Source organism: Eschrichtius robustus, chromosome 11 (assembly GCF_028021215.1).
Source record: "Eschrichtius robustus isolate mEscRob2 chromosome 11, mEscRob2.pri, whole genome shotgun sequence".
Taxonomy (NCBI): domain Eukaryota; kingdom Metazoa; phylum Chordata; class Mammalia; order Artiodactyla; family Eschrichtiidae; genus Eschrichtius; species Eschrichtius robustus.
The window spans coordinates 592,339-607,156 of record NC_090834.1 but is presented as its reverse complement, the minus strand read 5'-3'; the positions used below and the strand labels follow the sequence as shown (position 1 = coordinate 607,156).

Genomic DNA, 14,818 nt, shown 5'->3' with positions numbered 1-14,818 from the left:
GCTAGTAACAAATTTAACAGTGTCACAGGACACAAGATCAATCATCAAAAATCAGTTGTAAAACCTAGCAATAAACAATTCAAAAATGAAATTAAGAAAGCAATTTCATTTACAATAGTATCAAAGAGAATAAAATACTTAGGAATATGTTCAAAGAGCAAGAGTTATACACTGCAAACTATAAAACATCATTGAAACAAATTAAAGGAGACCTAAATATAGAAAGGCACCCCTTGTTCATGGATTGGAAAGCTTAGTATTTTTAAGATGGCAATACATCCCACATTGATTAAGAGGTCAATTCCTATCAAAACGCAAGCTGGCTTTTTTGCAGACATTGACAGCCGAACCTAAAATTCATATGGAAATACAAGGGACACAGAATAGCCAAACCAATCTTGAAAAGCAAGAACAAGGATGCAGAGCCCACACTTTCTGATTTCAAAATTACTGTAAAGCAACAGTAATCAACACAGAGTGGCACCGGCAGACAGATGGACAATGAAACATCAAAGGAATAGAATTGAGAGTACAGAAATAAGCGCACATGCCTATGGTTAACTGATTTTTGACAAGAGTGCCAAGAGCATTCAAAGGTGAAAAAACAGTCCTTTAAACAAAGGGTGCTCCATCAATTTGATATTCACATGTGAAAGCTGGACCCCTACCTCACACCATATGCAAAAATTAACTCAAAATTGAACCAAGACAAAAATGTAAAAGCTAAAACTATAAAACTCTTAGAACACCATCAAGAAAGTGAAAAGATAACCCACAGAATGAGAAAAAGATATGTGCAAATTATATCTGATGAGGAACTTGGATGCAGAATAGATGAAGAACTTTCACCTCAAAAAGGTAAGTGGACATTTGGGTTGTTTCCACCTTTTTGGCTATTATGAACGATGCTCTTATGAACATTCTTGTACCAGTTTTGGGTATGAATATATTTTCATTCCTTGTGGGTGCACACCCAGGAGTGGAACTGCTGGGTCATGTGGTAACTCTACGCCTAACGTTCTGAGGAACTGCCAGACTGAATGAACACACAAAATGTGGTCTATCCACACAATGGACTATATGCAGCCATAAAAAGGAACAGAGTACTGATACATGCTACAACACGGATGAACCTTGAAAACGAGTGGTAGATGAAAGAAGCTATCCACAGAAGGTCACATGTTGTAGGAGTCCATTTATGTGGAATGTCCAAAATAGGTGAATCCACAGAGACAGAGGCAGGGGGAAGGGGAGAATGGAGAGTGACTGCTCACGGTTATGGGGTTTCTTTCTCAGCTAATGAAAAGTTTCTGGAAGTTGATTACACAATTTTATGAATATACTAAAAACCACTGAATTCAATACACTTTAAATGGTGAATTTTATATGTGAATTCTCTCTCAAAACAAAACCAAAAAACACCAACAAAGGTACTTATTAGCACAGTGACTGGCATGTAGTAACTATACAAATTTTTTTAAGTAAAGTTAATGCCAATAATATGTCACCTTAGGGACTTCCCTGGTGGCGCAGTGGTTAAGAATCCGCCTGCCAATGCAGGGGACACGGGTACAATCCCTGGTCCAGGAAGACCTCACATGCCGTGGAGCAACTAAGCCCGTGTGCCACAACTACTGACCCTGCGCTCTAGAGCCCACACGCCGCCAACTACTGAGCCCACATGCCGCAACTACTGAAGCCCGGACACTCTAGAGCCTGTGTGCCTAGAGCCTGTACTCTGCAACAAGAGAAGCCACTGAAACAAGAAGCCCGCGCACCGCAATGAAGAGTAGCCTCCGCTCGACACAACTAGAGAAAGCCAGCGTGCAGCAACGGAGACCCAACGCAGTCCAAAAAAAAAAAGTTACTTTAGTTTATCAAAAGATAGGGGACTTCCCTGGTGGCGCAGTGGTTAAGAATCCACCTGCCAATGCAGGGGACACAGGCTCGAGCCCTGGTCTGGGAAGATCCCACATGCTGTGGAGCAACTAAGCCTGTGTGCCACAACTACTGAGCCTGCGCTCTAGAGCCCGCGAGCCACGACTACTGAAGCCCATGTACCTAGAGCCCATGCTCTGCAACAAGAGAAGCCACCGCAGAGAAGCCCGCGCACCGCAACGAAGAGTAGCCCCCGTTCGCTGCAACTAGAGAAAGCCCGTGTGCAGCAACGAGGACCCAATGCAGCCAAAAATAAATAAATAAAATAAATACATTTATTAAAAAAACAAACAAACAGTAAGATGGGAACATGGTCGCTACACATCTGGCAAATTTTTATACTTTCGAAGCATCGTTAAATCAGTACAACTCGATAGTGTTCGGAAGTGTCTGTGCAACAGTGAATCTGTAACTTGCTCAGACTGGAATTAAACCAGACATTTTTCCAGATTAAATTTCTTTACATATTTTAGGGAATCTGTTTATACATATTGAGTTATTGCTCTGAATTTGAGTAACACGTGCTAATATCTAGTCACTTAAACGTAATCTTTCAGGCTGCAATGATAAGTAATGATCCTCATGGCACTTTACATATGCTTCAGCATCCATCTCACAATATTACGATTTTATGTACACACATGCCTGCCTCTCCCACTGCTCCTTAAGAGATGGAACTATGTTTTGTTAGAGTCTGTACCTGCAATGCCTTGCACAGATTGGGAGGGACCACATACATGTTTATCGAATAAACTAATAAATCTCATTATATCACTTATGCTCTGCAAATGTTCTTTTTTTTTTAAAGTCACTCCTCTAAACATAATTTCTATAAACCTGACAACAGCCCTTTGTGAAAGACAGGGAAGGTGTTAGGATCAGAAGTGACAAGCAGGTGGGGAGTTCTGCTGACTCCCATGTCTTGGGTTATGCAGCTCTTCAGTAGCAGTGTTGGGATAAGAATTCAGATTGCCTCTCATGTCTAATGTAGTTTTTCCCCTACTACATTATGCTAAGTCATAGTATAAGTGAAGGAGAAGCCCAGAAAAGGAAAGTGACTTTCTCAAGACCATACAGCTAGACAGAAACAGAATCTGAGAGTAGCTCCAGGTCTATCTACTACCTAGCCCAGGTGTGTTTCTTCCCTCCTGAATCACACTGACACTTTACCATCCCAGATTATTCTGGCTTCAATAAGTCACTGAAAGAGAACAGGCATCATTTGTGTTCAGAATCCTGTGCTGGGATCCATGGGAGAGAGCACCCTATAACCACGCCACACGATATGTACAACCCATTAAAGAACGGTTCATACTGCTGGTGAAGAGAAATTATCTAAATTCTGAACTTTTTCAATGGAAGCTTGGGCTCACATTTCCCTACCATGTATTAAAAATGGATTCTGGGATGGCTTAATCAGAGTCAAGATGCCAGGTGGAAAAAGTAATAAGGAATAAAAAACAGACACAAGGGTGAGTACCATAGTATTGTTTATCTTTTCCCCTCTTCCGTGATGACTTTTCTCCAAACACAAATTTAATTTCTATTGCACCTTTCCTAGTAACTGGTCCTTTCTGGCCAGCAAACCCAAGTGTTCAGAACAACGGACTTCACTAAGGAAATAAAATATTTGCTAACATTCTCTTAAGTGTGACAGAAATACTAGGTTTCAGTACACAACAAGTGAAATGTAGCTTATTCTTTATCTTAAAATGAAATACAGTATAGTGCAAAGACATTGATTAAAGATATAAAATAAAAATTAATCTACTTTTAAGGGAAAAAAAAGTTCCAATTCTTGAGGGTGAATTAGTTAGAAAAAAATTCCAAGGTTTTGAGGCTCTACTTACAGTTGTCTGAAATCCAATAGTTATTACTCATCTGATAGGGATAAAATCTGACATACCCCTATATCCAGCTGTTTCACCACTGTTGTCTATATTGATCACCTCTGAGCCTCCAGAAGGGTTAAATGTCTGCCTCTGATAGGAAAAAGCTTAAAAATAAATTTTAAAAAGGCCCAGTCAGTACAATAAAAACTTGTTATACCTTTAAGTAATATAAGCATGGCATATTCCACATTTAAGTTACTACACATCATTACTGAAATGAATTTCAATTTCTTTGATGAAGAAAAAAAGTGCAGTATTAAAACAGGTAATATGGAGATAGAAAAAAACATGCAAATAGTCAGCAAGCCCTTTAATTAAAAGGACAATTATTCAATATCTGATAATATATTGACCCATTTCATTACCTGATGAATTTTTCAGTGAAGTGTCATGGTGGCTCTCTATTCCTGAAACTGCAGGAGCTAAAAGTAAGCAGGTAGATAAGAGAGAAAAGTCTTAGTATCAAAAACCATACATAAATATTTACAGAGGAATCAAAACCCAGATAATTAGGCCTGAAGACAAGACAGAGTCTAAATGCTGACAGTTCAGTGTTCTCCTTGGCTGTGCATTAAACTGGTCATCAGACCCGATACAGCCAATACCAACGACGCAAAGGAATAGTGAGAGCGGCCAACAACCTCAGCCTGAGGTCAAGAACACGTGAACTGCTTAAAAAGGCTCGTCCAAGAAGTCATTCGACAGTAAAACCTACTGAAAGGGTCTCTGAGGGTCCCAGTCTATCACAGCACACCTATCATTCCTGCCGCCGCAGCTTCTGGACCAGCAGGAGCCAGACCCGGTCTCATGGTGCTCGGCACACTCACCGTTAGCCAGAAGTTCCAGGACGCTCTCTGACGCGGCTGTAGCAGAGGACTCCAGGCAGTGCGCAAAACTGGACAGTGCCTTGCTGCGCACAGTCGGGGCCTTGTCTACACAGCGGGCAAACATGATTTCCTGCACCAAGAACTTATGCTTCAGGAACTTCTGATGCTCCGGGGCCAGCGTGCCGTCCACCTCTCGTTCAGGCAGTTCCAGCAGAGCCAAGGCAACATCAAGAGTGAACACCCGGTACGGGATCTGGTAAAGCAAAACCACACACATCTCCGTCAGAGACAAAGAAAACTAATCTTCAGAAACAGATCTTCAGATCTGACCGTCACTAGAAGGTTGCAGAGCCAGGAGCCACGATTTCAGGCAGATGTAGCTCCTACCTTGGCATTCCGTGAATATCCATAAAGCCAGGCCACGAAAGAAGCATATTCCGCACAAGGAAGCTTGCTGAGCAGCTGGACCAGGGACTGAGCTGCACAGGTCCGGTACTCGGATTTATCGACCACCTGAAACACAGACCCTGAGAAGCTGCCCAGCCAGTACCCACAGCAGGACGACGGAGACGCATGTGGTAGTGCGATCAGATGATCGCTGAGTGCGCCTGGCTCCGCGACAGTGCCGAGCGTTTACATGTTACAGAAATGACTAACCAGTTCTAGGTCTCAGACCCCTTGGGAAACTAGCCTATAAGAAACCTGTAAGCCCACTCCTCAGAGCCTAATTTCAGAGAGTTTACAGACCCCTAGGGTCCATAGTGTTCAGGTAAAGAATCATCTGTCCAAACTGTTATAAAAATTTATGAGACAATAGTAGAAATGCAAACACTGACCGGATACTGGACAATATTAAGGAATTACTGTGAATTTTTTAGGTGTGTTAATATTTTGTGGTTATGTTTTTAACGAGTTCCTATCCTTTAGAGAGAGACATGAAATATTTATGTCTGAAAGGGTATGATGAAATCTGCTTCAGAAGAAAAATCCAGTGTGCGTATGTGCTGGAGGAGCTACAGCTTATACAAAATCACTGAAGACAGTGTTGGTCACACTATTCTATTTCTATTTGAAGTTTTCCAAAATAAAAAGTTGTTTTCCCCCGAAAACCACACTAGAGGGGAACACCTAGTGAATATACTAAATACAACAACGTTCAGTAATGACGTAGACTCATTTCCAAGAACACACGCGCACGTTTACCTTCACGTGTGTTTATACACCCTCATTAAAGCAAACAGTACCTTGACACAGATGTGCTGGAGTAAGACACGAAGGACTGGAAACATACTTTCTTTTAGCTCATCCACAAGTGAGCTACAAAAGGAAAGAAACACAGCCACGGTTTGTAATACACCTATAGTGACAATAAAGTAGCAATTTTCCTTGAATCTGTTCTCAAAAACAGAGAAATTTCTACCTTTTTGAAAGCCTAACTGTAAAAAACCACCCACCCCTGTACTGCAGGCACTGCGAGTGCCTGGAGCCTGAAGACAAAGTGTCGCAGCAGAGCACCCGCCACCACGGCCCGGGCCCTCTCCCAGCTGCTGCGAGCAGCCAGCCAGCCAGCGAGGGGCAGGGGTGCCGTCCTCACAGGGCCCTTGGACTGCCTACGACGTTTCAGATTAAGGCTGAAATACATCCTTTTGCGGTAGAGGATAGATGGAGACACAGTACCACCCGGTGGTAGCCCAGTGAAATGCATTTCTAACAGTACCTCTCCAAACTGTAACCCCAATAGAAATTATTATAATGCCCAGATTGGACCCATTTTCAGTGTTAAGTTTCCTTGTACCATTATAGGAATATTACTGCAATCGGTGACATCATGAACTCATGGAAGAACTAAAATGAGTGTTTCTACTTAAAACATCTTAGTTATTTAATGTTTAAAAAAGTCCTTAACGAGACACTCGCTCAAGGATCAGACAGCAGCCTGCACCTGGATTCCAGCATCCACACCCCACGCCTGCACCCACAGCATGCACCGCGGCTGCTTCCAGGTATGTACACACTCTCACATACACACCTTCCCCTTCTTCCCACCACCTCCATGCTGCTGCCGAGTAGCCAGTAACAGAAAGAAAAGCTGAGGACACAGCAAACATGTCTTCCCCAGTAAAGGCCAGACACAGGACTTTGCAGGTGAAGCTAAGAGACTCTTGAGGGGAGAATTAGTCTATCAATTATTGCTAAAGAAGTTAAAAAAAAAAAAAAAAAGTGGCAAGGAACAAAAAGAAGGAGACTAAGAGGAGAGAGAAAAAGCAAAGGCGGAGGCAGACTTGGAGCGGCTAATACTAAGGCCGCTGCCAGAACTCAGAGCTGACTTCACGGGCTGGTCCACAAACTGCAGACCCCTCATCCCCGCAACACCCCAGACCACACAAACCAGATGAGCTACCAAGTGCTTTACTTTGAACCCTGAACCACAAACAGCCCAGACACTTGTTAGTTGCTAAAGGTGTCAGAAATCCTGGTTAGTACAGGCTCCAGAAGACTGGGAGAGCGACAGAGAGTAAAGATCCGAGCTGTTTCACCTGACAAACTGGACTGCCTGGTTTTTACCACTGATGGCCGGAGAAGTGATGGCAAGGGGGGCGTGATGCGAGCCTTTGCCCACTTCTAACATTAATATTACATAGAGCATTCGATGGAAAACACATCTGATAACCTGGAAGAGAAAAGAAAATTCAATTTAAGGCATGACAGAGAATCCCAGGGCCTTGGAGACCGTGATGCAGACCACAGTGAACCACTTCAAGGACCTGAAGTTAAGTGAGGCTGACACAGGTTTTGGTTCAATACTAAGGATGCACTTCCTGGCCGATGACCAGGTATCAATACATGCACAACGCAGCAGTGTGAAAGTGCTGCCTATGGATAATGATAGGAACTCCAGCTGGCTTCTCTGCTCACCCTCTCACACTCCAGCCCAGAAATCAGGGACTATAGAGAATTAGTTGTAACTTACGAAGGGCAAAGGATGCTACTGATTACCCCTTACAGAAAAGAGGAAAGTGATGATTCTTTACACCTGTATTACACCTGAAGCTTACAGAGCACCTTCCAATATACCATCACACATCATTTACTCAGCTACTTAATTCATTCATCCAGTAGATAAAACAATTTACTGGAAACCAAATATGTGGCAGGTATTGCATTAAGCACGTCCATGTGTTACTAGATCTGACCACACTTTCTCTGAAACCTCTCAACTCCACGAGGTCGGCAAGGCTTTTCCATTTTGTTCTTAATACTTTTACTATTATCTCTACTTTATACATAATAAAAGACTCCCAAGCTGAGTTGTCCGAAGTCAAGTAATTAAAGGTCAGGCCACAACCAATGTCGCCCAACATCAGGGCAACACTTTCACAATGAAAAACACCATGTCCTTAGAGACACTGTTGCCTGAAAGGATAATTTCCCAACCTCCTTATCTTCTAAAATGTTAAAAAGGGCACAGGAATTAAGTTTTACTGTGAATGCTATCACATCCATATTTCAAACAGAGAAGTGACAAAGACATAATAAATTAACGAAACATGGGACGCTTTCTAAACAGCAGGCATTGTGCAGAGGCATTCTTCCCTGTAATCCTCCTGAGAAATCCACGAGGAAGGGAAGCCTTTCACCCTCTTTGTCCAGATGAGGAAACTGAGGCCTCACAGGAGGACACACAGGCAGTGAGGGGGGAGGCCCAAGTCTGGACAAAGTGCAGAGCCCCGAGTGCCCAGGGCCTTCTCATTCACACATCGTTCCCCTGGAAACTAGGTGTATCGCAGGCACCAAAGGCACAAGACCTTGGTCCGTCACGTTTTTTGCAAACTCCTGTTTCATTAACAACATCCAGGTTTAGTAACACCCTACTGCTTAAAAAGCTGTTAACTCCAGTGTCTAGAGCTGCGGGGCTTCAAAGGTCACTGGGGGCAAATCTATATATGAATGCTAACCAGGAGCGTGTTTGCACAATCATCCACTAAAACACAAACACTAACAGAAATACAGGGGCACACAGGAACTGCTGAGGGAAACTGGGAAGTCTGTGACTGTCTACTCTTCTCAGAAGAGTTTGGTAAATACTTCTGTAAAACTAATGCTCAGTAGCTTATCTTTTCCTCTACCCAGGTCACACTGGAACCATTCTTTATGCCTTAACCCAACAAGAACTTCCTGTGGCCACCAGGTACTTGGATATAAGCCTGGAATGAACAGTGGGCACCACGTAGTGACGGGGATGATTTTCATTATACAAACGTCCTCAAGTCATGACAATGACCTAGTGAGTTCACACGGCATCACATCGAATGCTTCCAGCGTTTTCCATCCCACGACCCACATGCTTTCACTTCAACCAGTAACTCAGTGGGGTCCTGTTTCCTTTACCTTATCTCCTTCTCTGTGAATTGGGGAGCACAGCAAATACAATCCATGATAGGCCAGTTCTGGTATGTATTTTGCTTGGTTAAGGTTTCTAAAAAAAAAAAAAAAAAAGCAAAAGATTAGTTAATGGATGTGATTTCACTTGGAATAGCTCCTAACCCTATAAGCTATATTTAAATGAATAAATTCTACCTGTGTGCCAATTAGGGTAAAATGGCAGTAAGGCTTCTGATGGAGCAAAACTCATTGTACCATAATTAAACGTTAGCACTGGAAGATTTAATGGCTCACCTGGCTTGTGTAACATGAAATTCATGTAGAACTGGTTCGAAATTAGTCAATGCAACGAAGACCTGGAAAACAGAGACCAAGAAAAGGCCTGGTTTTTCCCACTCTTTAAGTATTAGCCCTTGTCCTCGCTCTTTGAACTTGCCCAAGGTTCCTGGAATTCTCACTTACCTCTACACAATTCTGTATACACTGTGGCTTTTCTTTCAGGGAAAACTTGGGCAGAAGCCTTAAAAAATTCTTCAAGACGTGAAAGATGGCATTTCGAATTTGACAAAGGTCTCGGGAAGAAAAAAAAATATTCTCTTCATCCTCTTCTTCAATCACTTCATCCATCTAGATTATGAAGAAATGTACAGCTGACTGTGTAGTACTGCCTAATAGTTTGTCCCATGGTTTCCATGTACCCAGTCAAGGGCAGTGAAACTCCAGGTGGGCGCTGGGTCGCTGACCAGGTACCTCGACTGCTCGGGGTCTCCACCACCGCAGCCGCTAGCCGCTGGACCAGATGGAAGCTACCACAGTTTCCAGTTCCATACTTTCACGTCAGTGAGATCTCTTGGGTTTCTTAGAAGTTCTGGTGTCAATGAACCTCTACCACCCTACCCAGTCACACAAAAATTAGGAATTAACGTTATTCTATTATGTTCTATGGACGAGAGTCCTCAGGATACTTTGACCACCGTCTCTAATGACAATAAGATAATGTGGCAAACACACTTGTTGGCCTGTGGTGAGCACACCTGGGAACAAGGTGGGAGAGAGATGATGGGGAGGCTGGGAAGATGGTAAGGGGAACGTATGCTCAGCGGTACACGAGGCGACCGCAAGTCCTACGGGAAGGATGGCGGACAGCACGCTAGGGCTTTGGTATAATCGTGACCCCTGAAACTCCACCTTAATACAAATTCTTAAATAAATCAGATATGCTTCATGACTCCACTCCCTCTTACCTCCATCTCCTCTTTCCTGGGGGGCCTTCCTCTCTTCCTACTCTCCCTTGGGTTGGCCTGAGCATTCTTCGGTTGTTCTTTCTTTCTTTTCTGATTCAAGCTGGATTCCTGAGGCCAGCTCTTCTTTAGAATCTGAATACATTTGTCAAACATCACTGGGTGGAAAACTTGGTTGGCTATACTGCCTATTCGTAAAGAATAAAGAGTAAGCAGGGTAGGTTTAATTGTCTTGAAATAAGTCTGTAACAACAACGAAAAATTAAAAAGCAAAACCAGACTTTTCCTTAACTTTGAATAACAGTGGACCTTTAGCAAAAAAGTTCCATTCAACTTCAGCCCTAGGCAGTGAGCAACAGGCCTCATCATAAATAAATAATGAGATTTCCGCAGCTGGCCGTAGCAGAGTAACTGGTTTTACACTTTTCTTCCTGCCATAAACAACTATACAACTGGATAGAAATTTATAAAGTGACCATCTAAGACCCAGAGCAAGAGGTAGCCTAGCCACACAACCCCTGAGAAAAGGGAAACCAGTGAGATAAACCCTAAAATTGACCCGATTCTGTGTCTGGAGGCAATGTCTGGACAACAGCAGAAAAACGGTGACCCCAAGCACATTCTGATGGACTTACTATATCAGGAATACAAGGATCAGTGTCAGGAAGGCCGGGTAGCTGGAATGCACGGAGCAGAGCACTGGAAACGAGGAAGCCACATGGAGACAGTGCTGAGAGGTCTGCACAGGGCTGACCTTAGCTAGGACGCATGGGGCGAAATCCATGACGGTGGGCAAAGAAAACCTCCAAGCAGGTGGGAGATGGACGGTTTTCGGAACGCACACAGGGGAGAGATACGTCGGAGCCCCAGCCAGCCACAGTGACCTGGAACATTCACGACACACTTGGAGAGAAACACACCTTAACAGCAGGGCTAAACTAGCTCCAGAGTAAAGGCTACTTTACAGCTGCCCCAACAAAGCTTTCAAACAAGCCTCAAAAAGACCAAGTTAATGCACCAATAGCTGCCTATCAAAACATACTTAAAGGAAAACAACAAAATCAAGACACTCAAAAACTTCACGTTCAAAATGTCCAGCATCCAATAAAAATGTACCGGGCATCCAGAGAGAGGAAAACGTGCCCTGTGGTGAGAAGGGAATCGTCACTAGAAACAGTCCAAGAAATGACAGAGCAAGCAGAGAAGAACCTTAGGGCAGATATTATAAATAAGCTCAAGAATTAAACAGTAGCAAACAAAGCAAGAAATGAAAATATTTTAAAGAATCAAATGGAACTTCTGGATCTGAAAAAGAAAACTTCACTGGATGATCTCAACAGTTGATGAGATGCTACAGGAACAAAGGCAGGTGAACTTTAAGAAACAGAAGCACAGAAACAAAAAAAAGTTAATAAAGGCCCTGGGACCCATGGGAGGATATCAAGCAATCTAACATACGAGTAATTGGAATCCCATAAAAAAGAGAGGGAAGAAAATACCTGAAGGAATAATAACTGGAAAATTTCCAAATTTGTTAAAAACTACAAAGTCACAGACCCAAGAAGCTCAATGAACCAAACGATGATAAACACCAAGGAAATCACACCAAAGGGTAGATAATCTAATCAAATTGACACTAATAATAATCTAATCAAATCAAAACAAACTAATAGAGAAAATCTTCAAGGTAACCACGCCAAAAAAAAGACACAAACCTACAGAACAGCAATGATAAGAGTCATGCAGACTTCTCATCAGAAGTGAAGTAAACCAGAAGACAATGCAGTAACACCCAAAAAGCACTGAAAGAAAAAAATCTGTCAACCTAGAATTCTATACTCAGCAAAAACATTCTTGAAGGTGAAAGATACTTTCATGGAATCAAAATCCAAGACGGTGGACGGCTAACAGATGCACAGCATGAGAAGAGTCAAAGAGTGTTCTTCAGGCCAAAAGAAAATTACATGCGATGAAATCTTTTAAAAAGAAAAGACATTTATTTTTTCATTTTCTAAAAAAATTATTTAAAAGATAATTCAGAGAAAAATGCTATGAATAAATTGTGTGGTTTACGACACACAGAAATTCAACGTATAACTACAACAGCACAAACAGGAAGGGAGAAAGGAAAGCACACTGTCTTAAGGTTTAACATTATCTATAAATAAGTAGAATATTATTGGAAGATAGACTATTTAAGTACTTATTGTACACCCAAAGCAAGCACTTAAAACATACACACACAAGTAAGTATAGACAGACAGGAAAGGAATAAGGAAAATTATGTCTATTCACAGATGACATGATCTTATATATAGAAAATCCTATTGGAACCAGTAAATGAGTTCCGCAAGGTTTCAGGGTACAAGATCAATAACCAAAAATCAGCCAAGGGACTTCCCCGGTGCTCCAGTGAGTAAGATGCCATGCTCCCAATGTAGGGGGCCTGGGTTCAATCCCTGGTCGGGGAACTAGATCCCACATGCATGCCACAACTAAGAAGTCCACATGCCGCAACTAAAGACCCTGCATGCCCCAACAAAGATCCCACGTGCCACGACGAAGACCCAGTGCAGCCAAAATAAATGAATATTAAAAAAAATAAAAACCATAGCCAAGACATGGAAACAACCTAAGTGTCCATCGACAGATAAATGGATAAAGAAGATGTTGTATATACACACAATGGAATACGATTCAGCCATAAAAAAGAATGAAATGAGGCCATTTGCAGCAACACAGATGGACCTAAAGATTATCATACTAAGCGAAGTAAGTCAGAAAGAGAAAGACAAATATCATATGATATTACTTATAGGTGGAATCTAAGAGATGGCACAAATGTACATACCTACGAAACAGAAACAGACTCACAGACATAGAGAACAAACTTGTGGTTGCCGAGGAGGAGGGGGTGCGGGAGGGATGGATTGGGAGTTTGGGGTTAGGAAATGCAAACTATTATATACAGGATGGATAAACAACGAGGTCCTAGTGTACAGCACAGGGAACTATATTCAATATCCTGTGATAAACCATAATGGAAAAGAAAATAAAAAAGAACAGGTGTGTGTGTGTGTGTGTGTGTGTGTGTGTGTATGTATATATATAAAACTAAATAACTTTACTGTACAGAAAAAATTAACACAAAATTGGAACTCAACTATACTTCAATAAAAAAGATAAACTGTACTTCTATACACCACCAGTAAACAATTCGAAAATTAAATTAAGAAAACAAGTTCATCTACTATAGCACAGAAAAGAATAAAATACTTAGGAATAAATTTAACCAAGGACGTGCAAGAGTTGTACCCTGAAAACTACAAAACATCATCAAAACCAATGAAAGCTCTAAATAAATGGAAAGACGTCCATGTTCACGTTGGAAGACTGAACACTGCTAAGACAGTAACACTCCCCACACTGATCTACAGAGTGAATGCAACCCCTGTCAAAACCCCAGCTGCCTTTTTGGAAAGAAGTTGACGCGCAAATCCTAAAATTCATATGGAAATGCAAGGGATCTCGAAAAAGAACAAACCGTGATCAAATATTAAGTATCAACAGTACCCCAACCATAATCCAGAAACATTTAAACACAGAAGGTAACTGGCAGAAGTACGACTTGCTGGAAAGCTGCAAGTGGCCCTACGAGTAACAGCCAGCCCTCAGCTCTGGGCTGAATCTCAACCTTAATCAGAAGGCGCTGCGCCCAGCAAGGAAGAGAAGAGTGAAACTGGGTTTCCAAGGCCACCACTTTGCTAAGAGCCCAGTTACACCTGAGATATCGCTCAGCAAGTGAGTTCTTTGGGAGCTTATTTCATTATTTCAAGTCATGATGGGAGCATTAGCAGTAAAACAAATCAGTGTTCCAGGCTTTACATATCTCTTCACTAATTCCCAAGTCATATGGAATAGGCCCTTAACATCTGCTATGAACGCGCCAACACGAGCAACGACGAGCTGCAAGCCGGCTGACCCTGATTTTCTCTTCCACGTGAACTCAAGGTCCCACAGCTGCAGCTCCCTCTGCGCCCCACCCTCTCCTGCCCTGGGCTGGGGTGAGTGGGGAGGAGGGACTCCTTCATGGCTCCCACCCGAAGGAAGTGGGGGAGCATCACAGACAGACCCCTCCCCGGGGCTTCCTTCCTCAGCCCTAGTAGCTGTGCTCCAGCCGCTACTGGATGAGAACGGTCCCAACTACTGTCCACAGCCACGCGGGGGAGACAACACTTCCCCCTCCCCCCCAGCACTTTTCTCAGCTTGGACAGGGTGTCAGAAGGCAGGGCGGTATCAGGATGGTATGCTGGGTGGGGTGGGTCGCAGCGGAGCTCTGAAACACCCCCTCCAGCCTTACCCCTCTCGGACTGTTTGTATTAGGTTACAAACCCAGCGTAACAACATCAGAAAACACATTTACAGGAAAACAGGAGAGCTTTCTGGAACACCTGTAACATGACATGTGCTTCACAGATTTCCTCTCACCTAGCCTCCGAGTGAGGAAACAAAGTACAAAACAATGTAGACAAATTAA

General features: G+C 42.7%; 1 protein-coding gene across 2 annotated transcripts in view; it reads right to left on the bottom strand.

Moving 5' to 3' along the window:
- The window catches only part of NCAPD3 (non-SMC condensin II complex subunit D3), a 61,783-nt gene that overhangs the window by 41,534 nt on the left and 5,431 nt on the right, over positions 1-14,818 (bottom strand). For both annotated transcript variants that reach the window (XM_068556191.1, XM_068556192.1), the window contains exons 4-13: positions 10,285-10,469; positions 9,503-9,667; positions 9,335-9,396; positions 9,047-9,134; positions 7,195-7,328; positions 5,902-5,974; positions 5,045-5,170; positions 4,658-4,910; positions 4,196-4,252; positions 3,845-3,934 (exon numbers count right to left, since the gene is read on the bottom strand). In XM_068556191.1, the coding sequence (XP_068412292.1) occupies positions 3,845-3,934; positions 4,196-4,252; positions 4,658-4,910; positions 5,045-5,170; positions 5,902-5,974; positions 7,195-7,328; positions 9,047-9,134; positions 9,335-9,396; positions 9,503-9,667; positions 10,285-10,469 (1,233 nt within the window). The remainder of the gene's footprint in view (positions 1-3,844; positions 3,935-4,195; positions 4,253-4,657; positions 4,911-5,044; positions 5,171-5,901; positions 5,975-7,194; positions 7,329-9,046; positions 9,135-9,334; positions 9,397-9,502; positions 9,668-10,284; positions 10,470-14,818) is intronic.